The sequence below is a fragment of the Rattus rattus genome, chromosome 15, assembly GCF_011064425.1.
Source record: "Rattus rattus isolate New Zealand chromosome 15, Rrattus_CSIRO_v1, whole genome shotgun sequence".
Classification (NCBI taxonomy): Eukaryota; Metazoa; Chordata; class Mammalia; order Rodentia; family Muridae; genus Rattus; species Rattus rattus.
The window spans coordinates 29808262-29826864 of NC_046168.1; the positions used below are offsets into that span (position 1 = coordinate 29808262).

Below are 18603 nucleotides of genomic sequence, written 5' to 3' on the forward strand. Positions count from 1 at the left end.
GCTACACTTTTCCTAGCATGTTAACAGCTTTTCCCATTGTGGTAAAAGCGGGTTTAAACGGCATCAATTCTTTAGTGAGTACCCTTCAGAACTTGGGACCACACATGTCTAACACTATACTATCCCCTACAGCCACTCTGAAAGGGGAGCACTGCAGAAACTTGGGATGTGCATAGCTTTCCCTTTCCGAATCCGAATGCTTCAACATTTTCACCGAGTCTGGAATCCCTAATGTTCCAGCTGATTTTGCGAGTAAAGTTAGATACTTTATGTTTTCACTCATTCAAAGTTCTCACTGGACTGCAATTGATTTTATTTTAGGAATCATTGTATGTGTGTAGTGTAGGCTCTCAGTTACAGTGGAAAAATTGGAAAAAAATACTGTATCTACAGTATTCATTTTAAGGTCAAAGCAATGTAAAAGTGAGATTGGGAGAGAAATAGAACTTCCCCGATGCTTTGATACCTTTGGATAGCCTTTGAACGGTTGTATTTTATCTCCACAGAAAGGAGAACGAGAAAAGTCTGGGTTAAGACCGTTAGTGTGTACACTCGGCTCATTTTGTGTAATTAACTGTGTTGTGAAGCTCTTAATTTTAATGACTTGACAAGCGTGTCCAATCAAATAAATAGTGACAAAATAAAATAAATAAAACGTCTTCCTGCTTCATCTGAGGAAAGAGGAATCAAATGACAAGTTTCTCGAGTTGGGATGAAGCAGGTGAGAAGCTGCAAACCACACTTGTCCAGAACAAGAACAAAATCCCCAGCAACCAGCAAGACATTCAGTTGCATCTAAAAACTATTTTCTTATCCAGAGTCTTAAGTACCCATTTTCTTACCTCTTGCTCATTCTTAAAAAAACAAAAACAAAAACAGAGAAAAAGCGTTATTTCAATGACAACTACAGAGCGTAATGAAAAGGACAGAGCCAGAGCCGTTTTGTTTCAATCACGTTTTTTGACATTCTTCATCAACCACTTTCTCTAGGAGGGAAAGAAAAAAAAGTCTAAACAACTTGCCTTTAATAAAGATTCCAAATAGAGAGTTGGCAGGTCTGCTGTTGCTTCACAAAAAGATTCCCCCAGACTGGGCGACTGAAGCAGTACTAAAAAATAAAAGTCCAACAATACCAAAACCAAAAACCAAAACCAAAAAAAAAAAAAAAAAAAAGTCCTTTCTGCCCCCGCCGAGAAAATAAACTGTTGCCTTCTTTTGTATCCATCCTACCAGAAGGGGGACCTTTTCCACTTTGAGATGCTCCTCGGCTTTAATTTCTGGAGAGGAAGAAAAAAAAAAAGCGAGCAGAAGAGCCCTGAGATCCGCGGAGCAGCTTCTAATAACATTAGGCGGCGGCGCGGGTGTGTGCGCGAGCCGCCGGCGCGCGGGCGGGAGGGCAGGCGGGCGCGAGGGCGGCGGCAGGAGCGGGCGGGGCGCGCGCACCGGCGGGCGGGGGCGCGCGGGGGTGGCAGCGCAGGAGCGGGCGGGGGCGCGCGGCCGGGCTCGGCGGCCGGCGAGGCTCCGGATCCCGCGGCGCGGCCGCGCCTCCAGTCCGGGTCTTGGCGGGACCCCTCCTCCCTCCCGCTCCCCGCGCTCTCGCCTTTTAATCATGCCCCTCTGTCTGTGTGTGAGTGCAGGCAGGCTGACAATGATTTCCTCAGTGATTACGTACAGAGCGAGTCCTCAGGGTTAGGGGCCCCTCTGGAGCCATCCTGATGGCTTTGGGGGGCCTTGCTTCCATTTTCCATTATTATGTGGACTACCGGAGCGACAGCGCAGTCCAAGACCTTGCAGGTTTGTGATGAGGAGGGAGCACACAGCACACTCCTTCTCCTCCTCCTGCTCCCGGCTCTCCTCCTCCTCCTCCTGCTCTCGCCGCCGCTGCCGCCGCTGCTGCCGCCGCTGCTGCCGCCGCCGCTGCCGAGGCAGCCCTAGACTGTAGAGCCCGGTGCAGCCCCGCCGCCGGCGCCGCGCCCCCCCCGAGAGGGGCGCCTGGAGCGCGGCCGGCGCCCCCCACACCCCAGCCCCGCACACCACCTGAGGGCCACCGGCGCGGCTACCTTCGCCTTTTCTTTTTTTGCGGTTTTGGTTTTTCTTTTTTTTTGAGAATTACTTTAGTGTGGGTACCCCCCCAAAAAAAAGGAGGGGGAAGGGAGGAAAAAGTATATATATTTTTACCCCCCCTTCCTTATTTTCGTTGTCCATTCGCATCTGCTTTTGGATGGTGGGAGATTTTTCTTTCGGAGATCTTTTCGATTGCCGGGCACGATTGATTTTCACCCCCTGGTGTCCCCCAAACTACAAAAGAGAAAGATTCGCTTTGTAAACAAATCAGTGTTATTGGAGGTGGTTTTTTTTTGGGGGGGGTATTCTTGTTGATAAGAAAAAGTGCTTAAAGCAGAACACCCCGATGCTTTTCTTTTTATTAGTTTTCTTCCCTATTTGTATTAACTATGTGAATTTTTGCTGAGGTGGAAATACTAACGGATTTTTGCTTTTCGGTGTATCTGACGCTTCTTCAAACATTGTCTTGTAATTTTTTTAAAAAAGCTTCCCCGCTTCTCCCCCTCCCCTTTTTTTTCTTTTTTTCTTTTTCTTTCCCTCTCTCGCTTTTTTTTTCTTTTGGAGGTTGGGGGTGGGGGGCGAAGGCTGGGAAAGTTTGGTGCAAGCCACCGTTCGGAGCGGGGAGCCCCCCCGGTAGCCGCGAGCCCCGCGCGCGAGCGCGAGCAGGAGCCGGAGCGAGGAGCGGAGCGCGGAGCGAGGGCGCGAGGGAGGCCGAGCGGAGGGCGCGAGGCGCCGCGGCGCGAGGGGCGCGCGGCCACGAGGAAGTGTAGTTTCTTACAGGGCTGAATTGAAACAACTTCAGCTGTTTGCTTTTAGGATGTCTCGCCGCAAGCAAGCGAAACCGAGATCCCTCAAAGGTAAGGAGGACCCCCCTCCCCGCCTTTCCCCCCATCCGTGAGTGTCACTGTGGGTAGCGGAGCGAGGGCTGCGTGGCCGCGAGGCGTGTGCGCGCGTGAGTGTGAGTGTGAGTGCGGGTGCGCGCGCGCTCCCCTCCCCGACTAGCCCCCAGGTGGAGTGAGGACGATGTGTCTGAGTGTGTATGTGTGTTCGGGGGATGGGTAGGGGGGTGAAGCCGGGAGGAGGATCCCCAAATGGGGCAGCGGTAGAAAGTGGATGAGAAAAGACAGCAACAAAACCAAAACCAAAAAAAATATTAATTTCAAAAAAGGAGAAGAAAAGAGAAAAGAAACGAAATCACCCGGAGAGGGGCTGGAGAAAAAAAATCTTGTTGGCGATCTCCGTCTGGGCTGGAAGAAAAAGTTTCTGGGGTGTGTTTTCTTAAAGAATAAATATGCAGAAACTCATGCGGCAGTTTTATTTTTCTTGCTTTGGAAGAAGAAGAAAAAAAAATCATGGACAGGAGGGAGAAGTCCCTGCGTATTAAAAACGTGGCCCGGGGCTGGGGCGCGTACACAACCGCCACCAAAGCCTCCGGGTCCGCGCCCAGCTCGTTCGGGTTCCGCTGGTCTTGCCTGGCTTCTGCTGGTCTCGCGGCCGACGTAAACAACTGAACCGGGTGCACTTGGGCTGCGGGACCCGGGCTGGAGCCCCACGGTACCCCTCCTAGATCTGCCCAGAAAGTTGACCGCCCTTGTCCCTGCTCCTCCCTGCTCCCCCTTCGGTTTTCGGGGAAGGGGTGCCGCTCCGTGGAGTCCCCGTAGCAGAGGAAGTTTGCGGGTGTGTGTGGAGGGAATTGGGGTACACTTAGTTGGCTTGCGGCGGCGGGATTGGGGGGCGGGGGGCACTGAAGTTATCGATCCGGTGGCTGTGTTGGAATGTGGCGAGCCGAGTCACGTGGCGGCCACCACCACCTCCTCCTCCTTCACCTTCCCCTGCCTTCTCCGGGGTAAATCGGGGAGCCGGGAGGTCCGGCGCTCTGAGGCCCAGAGCGGCGGCGCGCGAGGACCCGAGGAGGTGCGGGCAGGCAGGACAGTGGACCCGGAGAGGCCAAAGGGGCGACAGCTGGAGGCTGCCGAGGCCTCTGCGACCCCGGTGGCGAAGGACAAAGGGCGGCTTGTGCTCCCGCCGGAGCCCGAAGGGTCCCGCCGAGGTCCGCGCCCCGCCCTCTGGTCCCCGGCTGTGCAGCATCCTCTTCCTCCTCTGCTGCCGGGTGTTGGTGGTGGCTCGGAGTGGCCGGGGTTCCTGCCACCCGCTCTTAGAACTCCGCAGCCGGCAAAGGGGGATGGTGGACGACAGAGTCCTGCGCCCCATCCCTGGGCCCCCTGGCCGATGAGTATTTATGAACTCGATTATAGGAGCCCTTACCGCACACACAAAGCCCTTTCTTCTGGGAAAGGACAGAGGGGGGAGGGGGGGCTAACACACTGAAATCCTTGCTTTCGTCGTCGTCGTCCTTCTTCTTCTTCTTCTTCTTCTTCTTCTTCTTCTTCTTCTTCTTCTTCTTCTTCTTCTTCTTCTTCTTCTTCTTCTTCTTCTTCTTCTTCTTCTTCTTCTTCTTCTTCTTCTATATTTTCTCTTCGGTTTCTTGAAGTGCACAAGTTTTGCTTTAGAAACGAGGCGAATCACTGACAACTGTCTTGACACCATTTGGGGGCCGTTTTGTATTTACATGGGACATACATTGTCTAGAAAACCTAGATGCAGGGCCAGGAAAATTCCTAAGTCTGGATGGCGGATAAATGATCGCAGGGACTTGCGCCGGTGTCAGAGTAACTGTGGACCGCTGTTGCTCCTGGGGAACTTGCCAGGAGTCTCCAATTCTTAAAAGTAACGGTGGGGAACGAAGTGCCATGCTGACCTCTTCCTGCTCACCGGTAAAGGAGAACTTCGCGGTTGGAACAGATAGCAGCACACAGTGCCAACGTCTGGGTTCCAAAGAGCTTCTAAAGGGTTCCAAAAAGCTTCTAAAACCTCGTGAAGGAATTAGGAAGCCTTTTATTTTAAAAAAGTTTATTAAAGTTTGTAAATTTGGTCATTTTGCTTACTCACAGACTCTAACTGTTCTTGTTCACCTGCCTCCGGAATGAATTCACAGTGAAAGTTTTGTTGAGGGTGAATGCCTATGTTTCCCCAGCTTCTAAAAAGGATCTCTTTTGCATGGAGGGTAGGCCATTGAGCGAAGCTGTACTTTCGGTGAAATCTTGGCTAACACCTAGACAGGGGACTTATGTAGTTCTTAGGGTAGTAAGGGAGAAATGGCCAGTAAGCAGATGTTTTTATTCTTTTGTTTTATTGATGTTGCAAAAAATAAACAAACCAAAACAAAAACAAAACAAACAAACAAACAAACAAAAAAACCAAACGGATCCAATATCTTCTTCACTAAGACACAGCCTCTGGGTTTCAGTTGCCAAGTGCTAAAAAAACCCCCTACATTAAATCAAAGATTCAGCGTGTGTGTGTGTGTGTGTGTGTGTGTGTGTGTGTGTGTGTGTGTGTGTGTGTGTCTGTGTAACACAGCAGTGTTCTCCGTCAGCTGCTTGGACGCCTCCCAGAAGAGGCGCTGGCCTCAGGTGGGCTGGCTAGGCTTTTGGGGTGAGGAGCTCAAGACAGGAATGAAAATAGCACAGTCTTAGCTGCTGATCAGGCCCGTTTTTCTTCAGGGTGTGCATTTGCTTGGAAAAAGGACATATTTGTATGGGCTGTGTCAAGTGAGGGACTGGGGCATGGCTAGGGTTTGGGAGAGCTAGGATGGCATTCCGGATGCTTCATGTTAAGTAACTGTTCCTTTCTTCCTGATCCTGGGTCCCCTGTCTTCCTGGAAGGATGTCTCTATTTTTTCAAAGAGTGTTTTAAGAGTGTTCTGAGTCCATTATGTTGTTCAGAAGGTCACACTTGGATCCTTGAGAAGCCAACAAGGATTTTATTTTTAATGACAGATCAGCTGGTATTTGTAACAGTAAGCAATGGGCAGTCGTTTGCTGTAAGCAGGGCTGAGGAGGTGGTGCAGTAGCGAATCGAATGCCCTCACATAGGAAGAGCTGATTGGTAATTTTACCACTAAGACAGCTGGGCTCTGATTTTACCCTCAGAAATGTAGATTTTGTGATAACCAACCTGAAAAAGATATGTATTAGAGACCGTGGAAAAGCTGTAAGTCCTTCTAAAAACCCAAAAGTTCTGCATTCAGTTTCTAAATTTGTCTATTATTTCTTTAACAAGTAGAGCTTTAAGAGATTGTTCTGATATGGCTGTCTCTTTTGATATCATTTCAAACTTGTACCCCAGGAGAGTCGTTTGCATTAGGCTGGTAAAAAACAAAACAAAACAAAACATTAAAATAGTGGTTAGTTTGGATTCTTATTTCGAACTAGATGCTTAAAATGTGCTTTCCCAGGGAATTTCTCTTACCAGATGCATTTATTTTAGGGAATTCTTATAATTTTGGGACTTTGGGTGATAATCAGGCCTACTTAAGAATTATGCATTTTTTAATGTCAAATTCGGGGGTGGGAGGAGGGCGATTGTCTGGTTAGCCCACCTCCTCAATCTGCTTCACAATTTCTAGCTTCAGGAAGGCAAACCTTGCTGGCGTCACCTACTCCATTTTATCTACATTAAGACTATTTAACATCCCAGATACTCATTTCTATATATGAAATCCATCACTGAAACACGCAACTTCTTTACGCTGCCACACACTCAAAGCTTGTCTGCCATATATAAACCCCACAGACCTCACTCTCTGTTAACACTGCATATCTTTAGAGTGACCCTTCCGACTAATGACAAAGGGGAGTAAAGCCAGTATTTAAAGGAATGAATGGCCAGACAATTAAACGAGCCCCTCCCTTCTGTATTATTTAGAAATTTGTCTTCCTCCCTGAGAATAGACAGTGGTAAGATTACCTGACTGGAAATAGTTTACTGTCAGCTTATTTTTAGACCCAGCAAATCAGTTGTATCAAATTGGTCAATTGTGACCTATTTCTATTTTTCTTGCTGGCTCTTTATTCTATTCCTTGCAGCGCTTGTTTGATGGAACTTTCTCAGCCATTTTACCTGATAACATTTTTTTTTTTTTGAAATTGACTCCAAAATGCACAGCTAGAAGGAAAAAGTGGTCTACTGCATAAAGGTGTGAGATACTCAGTGAGAGCCAAGTTATAAAGCTGGGAAGGAGAGGGGAGCACTTAGTCATTTAAATGGCCAAGTTAAACAGGAGACAAAGCCAGGCTATCTGGACCCTCAGGTGTTCATAAACTCATACCAGGGACCCCCAGAGAGGGTTGGTGGGAGCCAGGGAGAACGAGAACCCCCAGTGTCTTGTTTAACTTGCTGTGCCTGATGCTGACCCTTGGTAACTTGGCACATTCTGAACTTCTGACACTTTAGATGCACCTTTTAACCGTTTAGCTTCTTTTGTACTTATAAATGGATTTTTTAAAAGGAGGAATCATTTCTTTAGAAATATAATGAAATGGCAGAATCTCAGCTCACAATGTAAAGAATAAATAGAAATGAGAAAGGTTGAATGGAAAGACAATGGATTTTAAGTCCCGAGTCTTGGGAAAGACAGAAAAAAACTTACGAATTTTGCTGTTTTCTCTAGTGGAAAACATCAATGTTTAATTTCTAAACATTTTAGATATTAAAGAGTCACTACAGGGAGTTTTATTGGTCCCCAAATTTAATAGAAGCATTAAAACCTCCAATGTTTCATGTGTTTGCCCTTTCGAAGTTTTATATATATATACATATACATGTATATATATACACATATATGTGTATATATATACTAATTATGCATATATATGAATTAGTAGAAAGGTGAGGTATAAGATATAACAATAACAAAAAATGTTCCATGTTTCCAGTATGTTCCATGTTCTTGCTTTCCTAGGAAAAACATCTTTTTTTTTCCAGTAGTGATTCAGTTAAATTTTAGAAATGATGCTATAGAAAAGAAACAAAGACTTACCGTGAATTTTGTATGAGAAGCCAATTGTCTAAAAGGAAATAGAATATTTTGCTTTTAGTTATCAAAAAGCAGGATAGCTTTTTTTCTGAAAACTGTCTTTCTGATATTTTAACTATGACTCTTGTATACAACTAGATCTTAACTTACAGTAAGTTTTAAGAAAAATTAAGGCACCCATATGTGTGTATTTATGGGTACACATTAGATAGCAAAATCAATATTCCTTTTTTGTAAGGAATTTTGTGATTTGATTTGTAAAGGCAAAGTACTAATTGCATGGCATGCAGAAATTTATGCTTTGACAATTTTAGATTTGGGTTAAAAAGAGAGAGGGGGCAAGGGCTGCAAACAGCTGAGGCTCCGCCTGCCACTCAGACCCCCTATGACAATTGTCCTTCTATTTATCTGTCAGTCAGTGATTCTTTCTCCCTCCACCACCTCTAAATTATACTGACTAGATGTTGAAGTCATTAAATTGATTATAGTCCAATCAGCAGACAATCCGAAATAAACAAAAACAGCAATTACAGTTGGCAGGGATCCCGAGAGTCAAAGTTCCAGAGCTGCTGGTCCGGCGAGCCTCTTCCAGAGCTCGGCCTGCCCCTTTCCAAAAGCTCTGGCAGCATCTCCTCAAAGGGACTGCAGCAGACTCCTGATGGTCTACTCGGCCTTCTAAACAAAAACATCTGTCTGATGAGGAGCGTGAACACACCATCGGCCTTTATTCACCCAGACAGAAAGGGTGAAGAAAATAGGGTACTGAACATAAAAGCATACATGTAAAATGGAATTACAAAGGGAGTTGAGATTAGCTGCTCTTCATGAAGCAAGCTGTTAATAATTTTCCTCTTTTTTTGTTGTTGTTGCCAGGAGATTCCCAGATCCTTAAAACCCATTGTAGTTCTTATTGACGCCAGGGATGCCTGACATCGGTGACAGAAGTTTCCAACTTTGTTTTTCCTTCTAACTTACTTGGAGCAGGGCAAGAGCTGTAGGTTCACTTTGTAAAGATGTCTGTAACACCCTTTCCCCTTTCCTTTGAAAGGAAGTTTGTTGCTGAGGCTTGGCTACTCTGATAAAGTCTGGAGAAACATTGGTTGCCACAAACTGAAACATGTCCTCACTCCTGTCTGAGTGCTTATTTTGAAGTAAGAGCTGGCCACCAGGAGAACGGTTTGGGGAGGCTATCCAGATCAATATGAGAGTTTCTGGAAGAATCTGTTTTCCTCTTACTGTGCTTTATTAATTCATCGGACTGGTTCCCATGGCTGATTTAGTGCCATTCATTTTCTTACCAGTGAATTCCTATCTTTTTAGGTCCATGCCTAAATGAATTTGGTGTTAAGTTTGGTAGTTATTTTTAAAAGAGAAGTCAAGAACACTTGTGCCTTTTGTACCATGTTTTACCAGCCCCCTGGCTTGTTAAAAATGCAAATGCTCTCATGAAGTAGTCTGCTAAAGAATGCTTCTGAATTGTGAGGTTTTGATACAAAGGCAGATGTTCAAAATCAACCTTCTTACTGAGCTGGGTGTTTTCTCAAAGATACTTACTTTTCTCTCTCCAGTGATGCCTGGTGTGCGGTCAATGGTTAAAGTTAGTTCTTAGGGCTTGTGTGTGTGCATGTGTGCATGTGTGTGTGTGCGTGTGCGTGCGTGTGCGTGTGCATGGATATATGTGGCTATTCTCATTCCAATTAAACGTGAAGTACGTTGCTGTGGTTTTGTGTGGGGATTCCATGGTGTCCTGGTCAGGATCGCGTCTACCTTGCCTGTTGTAATTGTCAATTTTAAATTTGTGTTGTCACAATGCCATCATAAAGCAATTAAAACTTTAAGTTAACATTAGTAAATTTAAAGAGCTCCGTGATAACATTAATCAAACAGGGTAAGGAGAGCTTTTACAGGGCTTAGATAATTATGCAACTCTTGGCATAAAAGCCTGACACGAGATAAATGTTTGAAAACTAAGCAGAATCATGTTGTAAAAAAAAAAAAAAAAAAAACTTTAATTCCAGGCAGTGCAAGCCTTTTCATGCAACACACGGCACCTTCAGTAATTACACCAGTTTAGTAATTATTAGAGATGAAAGAAATGGAGTAAGATGCGGATTCTTTAAAACTTCAGTAGCTTCAGTCTTTGCAGGGATAATGATCAAGCAGTAGTCCTCCAGCCACCTGGGGACCCTGTGGCAGCTACAGGCACCAGGCTGGTCTTGGGGGTATCATTAAGATAGCAGCACACGCCACAGTTAGCATTTCTCCTCTGGATGTCTGTTAGGAAAGGTTTATAATTTGGGAATTAACAACACAAAAAGTCAGAATCAAATATGCCTGCCAAGTAGCTCCGTTTTCTAGGAAGATTTTTTTTTTTAAAGATGAATGTATACATTCGCAAATTATTTTCATATTCCACGTACTTTAACAAGATAGTAAGCGCTTTGCAAATTCCTGAGAAGAAAAATACGTAGTCCTTCTTATTTGATCAAGGTTATACATGTGGCTATGGGTTGGATTTACATCCAGTTTTCAAATGAAGATAATTTGGTTTAGAATGCATTTACTATTTATATGTGAACTTAAGGTGTTCCAAACTAAATACCGACAAGGGATCCACACTTCCATGGTAAGAACAGGTTTGTTTGTTTTAAATTACATTGTGGCATTGTTTATGATTTTTTTTCAAGTACGAAAACAAATGGTTTTAGACCTTCAGTTAGCACAATATACTGCAGAACATACAGACATACAGTCTGCACTCTCACCAGCAGCCTTTGGTGTCTGTATGCCACACATTTCCCATATGTTAATCACTTCTTAAAGGACAAATTAAACGTCCTCCAATTAAACTTGGTATTATTTTAAGGATTACAAAAGCACTTATCTTTTGGGTTCGCATCCCTGTTTTCATAACATCTTTATTATTGCCGTTTGGACTTGTTATTGGTCTACTAAGTATATATCAATATGGACACTTATTTACCTGATAGAGACAAAGTTCTCCTCCATTACTGACAGTCTTATATGTTGATACAGAAGTTGTTGTGCAAACCCATCCTGAGCTGAAGACTCCATGGATGAACCAGAAATTAATCTATCATAGAGTGTTCAGTGCCCAGCATTAAAAAGAAAAAAGGTTACAGTGACCTAAACTTCATTATCTATAAACATTTCAAGGCCTTTCTTACATAGTTAGTATTCTTGTCCTTCACAACAGAGCCCACTAGGTCCAGCGAGAGTGCATGAATAAGACTAAATATTATTTCAGCATCGCTAACGATTTAGATTATTGTAGCTTTAACAGGCTTTCAGCAACACAGTCGGTACTGTACTCTTTTGCTTCTTTTTATGCCTTAAAAAAGGGAAAGGGCATTAAACAGTCAAAAATGCCACTCCACCAAGGACTAATGAAGTCCAAACATGACCATTGGCCAGAAGGCTGGTGCCATCTTGGTATAGTTGACCTTGGTGGGGAGTCTGCATTCCCTGTTTGTACGGGTGTTTCCAGCTAGAATCCAAGGCTACAGGTTGTGGGCATAAGGTAAGGAGAAAGATGGACTGTGGGCCCAAGGGAAGGTCTATCAGTTCCTGGAGAGAGCCCAGGACAAAGCAGGCTGTCATGGGCATCATGTTGCCATTTGCATAGTAGTTTACCACGGAGGAGTGGTGAGCTCTGATGGGCTGTGTGTTTTAGGGGGAGGCTACTTATGGTCTCTCTTAGGATTTGGATTTCAGACTCGAGACTGGAGAGGGCTTATTCCCATCATACTGCCCATCCTGGTCTCCTAAGTTATGCCTAGCCTTTGGTGCCAGGTACCACCATCAGTTCTGAGGATCCATGTGTCACCAAGACAAGCATAATCTTGTTCTCGTGGGCCCTCTGGTCATGGAAACTGAATGAGACTTTAGACACCCTTTTCATGGATCTTTACGTGTTAGAAGGAGATTCTGTAAGCGAGAAGGCCTTACAGTGGTGTGCTCACATTTTTCTGCCTGGTGTGTCAATGGAAGCAGTTGATGAAATGACATTCAAGGTGTTTGACGTCATGTGTTTGGTGAACTTTCCTTCATAAGAATGACACATTTTGTTTTTCCATACACTCAAGCGGTAAATATGGACCCTTAGGTCAAAGACATTAGATAGGTAGAGCTTTCCCACCTCCTTTTGGCTTGATTAATGATGTCTTTCTTTTCCTACTCCTAAAAGTTCTAGAGTACAGTTTTGAACACTAACTGCAATAGCGAACTAATTATGTTTTGAAAAAAAATTTGAGGAATTCCTAATGTTAATTCATATATTGATTGGAGGATCTTAGAGAAAGTGTGAGATGCAGGCATTAAAACCTAGTCGTACTGAAGGGTAGGCATCTGTGCTATCCAGAATTGAAACAAAGCTGGCCATAAGGAATTTGCTTTATTGCATACTCAGCACAGAATCCTGGGAGAAACTCGGCAAGTCGGTACCGAAAATTATCCTTGCACAAGTTTGATGAGTTCCCCAGAGATACAGGTGAATGATCTGAGATGAGAGTTTACCAAACCATGGTGTGTAAGTGTACGGCAATTCGAAGGTGTTCACACTGGACGTTCTGCTGGCCTTCCTAGGCAGGGATGTGAGTGGCAGACTAGGCGGTGTTGGAAGATGGTGACTGACCAAGGAGCGAGGCGATGAGCATGACCATGATGTCAGTTTGGCCCTTTCAGCACCAGAGATCATTTCCGTTAGCATGGTAGTAGTATGGCAGATTCTAATCTTCAAAATAAAGTCATCATAAGATGATAACCCCACTTTACAGCTCCTGTGACTGTTTTTTTCACAATTGCTGATCTGCATATTAAGTAGCCGGTGCTGGGCTCTGGGTGGCGGCCCAGGGAGAGTACTTGCCTACCTGATGTCCACACCAAACTTACACTGAGCTCAGATCACTTCCTCCCTTAGCACTCAGGTGCAGATTCAGAGGACCTCCCCAGCTCCTTCTGGCTCTAACACTTTAGAATTCTCACACTAAGAAATCATAGTCCTTACAAGTGGGTCAGTGAGCCTTGTCAACAAAGCGAGCACCCTTTTCTGTGGTGGGCTTGTTAGCGGTGTTAACTGTGAAGGGAAACCGGACTAGCTACAATGTCTTCACCGAGGCTGGACAGCCTGGATTTTTGCTGAATCCCCATCTTGGGGCTGATGGAAGGAGGGAAACAAGTAGATACAATGAATCATTCTCAGGGTCTTTATCAGGAATCCCCTTGGAGCCTGCACATCCCACAGAGCAGTTTGTAGTTTCTGAGTCAGAGAGGACCCTTTCCCAGTTCAACTCGCAGGGCTTTGGTGGGTTTCACCAGGAGTGGTCCTAATAGCTGCTCCTGTTACGAACTTGACATTGTGTCATTTTGTGTGTGTGGTCACTCTGCATTGACGTGGGTGTCAGGTGAACTACAGTTGATTAAGTATGGTGTGTGTGTGTGTGTGTGTGTGTGTGCGCGCGTGCGTGCGTGCGTGCGTGTGTGTAGGCAGGCATGTAGAGACCAGAGAACAGCTTGTGTGAGTTGGTTCTTCAACCATGTGGGTCCTAGGAAGTGAACTAAGGTCTTTAGGTTTGGTGGCGGTCACCCTTTGCCCTTGAGTCATCTTGCCATACCTTAAGTATATTTTGGACTGAGCTAACTTTGTACCCAAAGTGTTAGCAGCATGTGGGCCCAAATCGGAAGTATATTGCTTTAAGGATAGCTTTGGAATTAGGTTTGACTTACACGTAGAAGTTACCTATAATTCATGCTTGTTCAGTAATTGTTCTGTGATTTCTGTACAGCCACGGGTCCCAAACCTTTGATACAGTGTTTGAGGCTTCACCTTGGACCCTCTGTAGGTTTAAGTTGTGCTTTCTCATACCAGGTTTGTGTAATAATAAAGACCTGGATATCAATTTTGCTTGTTCTGAGCTGGTGTTTAAAGATACCTTTCTGTGAGATCCCTTTAAACCTCGTAGGTCATAAACCAGCATAGATTGTCCATTACCCTTTGGAGAACAAGTGTTGCAGATCCTCTTCTCTTAGTGGCATGATCAATATATTGGTGGTGGACCTATCAGCAGATGGCTCCTTTCATTTGCTTTAGATATTTTTGCAGATTTGTTACGTCTCGGGATGCCAGGATTGGAACTGCTGCTCAGATAGGCCTGTCTTCCTTATGGTGGGCAGTGGAACCACATTGCGTATGAGAGGGAGGCTTTCCCCATCGAGGCTCTGGATGCAGGCACATTTACTCTGTATCACATGGGTTGTATGGGTAGCTATACATGTAGTCTAACACATTTGTGCATGACATTGCAGTATTTGTCCAAAGCCTGGATGTTTTTCACAGTGGTAGCACTGAACTTTCAAGCTGAACGTGAGGCTTTATAAGTTTCAGATTGAAAAATATTGAACACGATCATGCATTCTACAGGATTTCTCATCGGGCCGCAGATAGGCATTAGTTGTATCGAAGGTGGTGGAAAGGGCTGTACCCAGCTGGGTCTGTGCGTCTAGGATAGTCAGTGAGATGTTAGGCAATTCCTTTGCACCCTGCAGGGTTGATTCTAGACATATTAGTTTCACAATGACAATATAGTTTCAAGTCACACTTGTAAGGGACACGCGTTTGGTATTATTGGCACATGACTCACATGAATGCAGTCTGAACATGTTTTATTTGGGGACCCAGTTTTCCTATTCTAAACAAACTCTCTGTATTGGTGTCCACGGAGCTGCTTGTTCTCCCAGGTGTCTGGGTTTATTCTGCCTTTGATAATGCTTCCTAAATGAAGGACAATTTCCTTTTGACTTTAGAAGACAACATTGGTCCTCTCTGGTCAAATACCAGTGTTGGAAAGTAGCAGTTATGCAGTGTGGTGCCATTGACCAGCTTTGAACATTCTCTTCATAGTTTCCAGATCAACTAGCTTAGTGGCTGTCACTGCAGTGTTGGCTTCAGAGTGAATGGAGAGAAGCAGCAGAAGGCTATGAAAACAAGGCTCCTCTAAGAACACTTTATTGCTTGGTCAGTTCCTCCCTTTCTTTCTCTCCTTTTATTTTGTTGTTGTTTTGAGACAGGATCTCCTGGTATAGTCAGACTTCCTTAGAACTCCTTCTGTAGCTGAAGGAGGATGACCTTGAACTTCTGATGCTCTTGCCCCGACCCTGAAAGAACTAAGATTATGTTTGTGTCATCAAGCCCGGCTCCCCTCCCCTACTGCTTTTCAACTTACATGTCCATTGTTTCTACTTGAGATATTAGTACGTGGAAAGAGAGAAAGAATGTGGGAGAGACAGAGAGACACACAGAGAGGACAGACAGACAGAATTCTCTACAGAGATATGCTTATTACACTAAGACCCACTACCATCTCAATAATATAATTATCTAGGTCAGGTTAGAATGAGATGTGCAGCTTCCATGGACAGGCTGACCAGGCTAATAACATGTTCTTCCTTTCAACTGCCCTTTAAATATGTGTTTCACCGTGATCTAGAGAGGACAAAGCACCGAGGCAGCTACCTGGACTGTATCTCTCTCTCTCTCTCTCTCTCTCTCTCTCTCTCTCTCTCTCTCTCTCCTCTCCTCCCTCCTCTCCCTCTCCTCTCCCTCTCCCTCCCTCTCCCTCTCCCTCTCCCTCCCCTCTCCCTCTCCCTCTCCCTCCCTCTCCCTCTCCCTCTCCTCTCCCCTTCCTTCTTCCTCCCCCCACCTCCAAGCCAATTATATGCTCTAAATTCATGCATTTGTTCACTTAGTGTTGCTGTAACAAAAGACCCAATGCTGGGTAGCTCAGAGCACAGAGAGAGTCCAGCATAGTAATGGTATCCTGCCTTTTGCTGCATTATGGCGTGGTGGTGGAGAAACAGAAAAGTAACTGGCTATGGATAAAGGCCAGGATCACTTTATGACAGGTTACTCTTGTGAATAACAATCCACTCTAAGGGACTAACATCACTCATGTTCCCTCATGGAATTCAGCAGCTTATAGGTCGAATCATCTCTGTTCAAGCATCAAGCTCACTGCGGAGACAAACCATATCTGAACCCTAGCTGCTCGCTTCTGACCACAGCTGCTTGCTTCTAACCCTAGCGGCTCGCTTCTAACCGTTATCCTCTAACAGCTCTGCTGTGTGAGGGGTTGCTGTGCAGTAGCCCCTCCTACATCCCTGATCATCAGGACGTTTCTACCCAATTATTTGTTGGTTTAGCTCATCACATACAAGTGATGCTTCAGCGGTAGCCATGTCTCCTTGCTGACACACATGATTATAAAACACACAGTGCGTTCTTGAAAACTGAAGTGCAAGTTCCAGAGAATGAATATATTTACATTGTTTTTTCAGGGCTAATACCAGTGCTGTGATTAGCCACAGGGCTGGAGAGTGGCTCTGATTCAGTCCTTTGTTTTACTAACAGGAGGTGCGGACAAACCGTTGTTCTTGATACTTTGATTAGAGATGCTGTAGCTGGGAGATGCTTTGACCGCCTTCCGTATTTACCTTTCTGACAGGTGTCTTTCTTTTCTGGGTTCTCTCATCTTCCCATGTGAAAAGGCCTTTCTTATGCCTAAGACCATTTGTCCTTAGACTTTGTCTTCTGCCTTGGTGCTTAGTAATTTGTGTTTTGCCATGAAGGAGCTAGAACTTTTTCGTTGTTGTTATCTAGTAGATTTATTTTCTATTTTGTATAATCCTTATGCTATTAATGCCCCTTTTCTCTGCATTAATTTATTCCTATTACGGCCTGATCACAGCCCCCTCCCTCTTCTCCTCCCAGTCCCACCTTCACACCCCTCCCCTACTGCCTCATCCCGTTTGCCTCAGAGAAGGGGAGGCCCCCGTGGGTACCAGCCCATCTCGGTACATCAAGTCATAGCAGGACTAAGTTCATTCTTTTCCGTTGAGGTCAGACAAGGCAGCCCAGTTATGGGAAAGAGATCCAGAGGCAGGCAACAGAGTGGTAGACAACTTCCACCCCCACTCTAATTGTTAGGGGGACACGTGAAGACCAAGCCGCACATCTGCTACATGTATGTGTAGGGGGCTTAGGTCCAGACCATGCATGGACCTTTGGTTGGTTGTCTGTGGGGCTCCGTAGCCCAGGTTAGTTTACTCTGTAGGTCTTTTTGTGGTGTCCTTGATCACTCTGGCTCCCTCAATCACCCCCCCCCCCCAACACACACACATACACACTCTTCCACAAGGCTCCTTAGCTCCATCTAATGTTTGGCTGTGGGTCTCTGCGTCTGTTTCCATCAGCTGCTGGATGAAGGTTCCTCCCTGCAAACATGGCAGAGTATCATTAATAGTGCCAGGTGCTGGTTCTCTCCCATGGGGTAGGTTTCAGGTTGGGCCAGTCACTGGTTAGTGGAGTTAGAACTTTCAGACTGTTTCCATGGTACCTTTTCTGTCTAAGGTAGATATCGTTTGTATGTGTTGTTTCTCACTCATTCATGGTTTGGTCATAGATTGGACACTACTCTTTAAATAGAAAGACCAGACTGGGCATAGCCTCAGGAAAGGAGTTAGCTGAATGTGGGGATGGCTTCATCCGTCACCTCTGTCATCGAGTTCATTCTCTGGCATTTTCTAAGACCCAGAGTGGCTTCTGTAGCTTGCAGATGCAGCCCTGTGTAGAGTGAAGGTTGTAGGAGAGTTCAGGATTCGATCTGGCGTGCTAGCCTCAGACTCAGCCAGGAGGTCTGGCTGGCTAGCCTCAGGCTCAATCAGGAGGTCTGACTGGCTAGCCTCAATCTCACCTTTCCATTCATTTTTAATCTTCTTTTATGGACTTTTCTCTCTCATAAGCTGTTTTCCTGCTTTAGCACGCTGCCCTTAGTTCCCAAGTTTGTTCAGTGACCCGCCTTCCTGTCTCCTTTAATTCATGAAAGTCACCGCCAGATCCATAGTCATGCAGACCGGTGACTTGCTTCCCTCTCTGGCTGTTCCTTTGGTCCTCAGAGACCCAGCCTGTTAGTGGCCAGTGGCTGACCTTGGTGCTCGTTTGTCTAGGAATGCTCTTTGGTGGACACTGTCTTCCCTTTCTCTTTGTATTAAATAACTGTCCTAAAGTTGACTTTCTCTACAATCTCTAACACTTTAATGTTTCCAATCAGATGACTTTCAAGTATCCATTTATCTTTCTTTTGTCAATTTTAATGCTAAATGCAGGGAGAGAAGGAGGAATAGAAATCAGAGTGGGTGATTCCCAGAGGATGGTGAGAGGCCACTTTTAATGAGCGGAATGCCGTCTAGTGACAGTGAGTGACAGAGGACGTTCCATGGTGGAATAATTTTATATTTTAGAAAATACTTGATGAAGAGTGGTAGTTTAGTTTTTTTTTGAAAGGTCAGCTAGGGATGAGACCAGCACTGCTGTGCAAGGGTGTGAGAGACGAAGCTGACAGTGGGACTTTGGAATAGGGACAGGGACCTCTGTGATTCATCCCATCGGCCTCCAGCTCCAGAGTTGAAATGTCGTCTTCTCAGTAAAACCAGGATTCTGTGACAGGTCAGGCAGGGACAACCTCAGTCTTGATTTTCACTGTAGACGTTTCCTTCCGGGATCCTATACTGTGGTGAAGGAGCTGTGACTTCTCACTGCCCTAGATCCTCCCCTTCCCCCACTTTCTTTCCTCCCCCTCCTTCTTCTC

At 45.3% G+C, this 18603-nt stretch overlaps 1 protein-coding gene across 1 annotated transcript in view; it reads left to right on the forward strand.

The window, feature by feature from the left end:
- Positions 1 to 1627: 1627 nt before the first annotated feature.
- Positions 1628 to 18603, forward strand: part of Znf521 (zinc finger protein 521) — a 282823-nt gene continuing 265847 nt past the window's right edge. The window contains 2 exon segments of the mRNA XM_032885752.1: positions 1628 to 1794; positions 2881 to 2921. Coding sequence (XP_032741643.1) covers positions 2882 to 2921 — 40 coding nt within the window. The 5' untranslated portion in view covers positions 1628 to 1794; position 2881.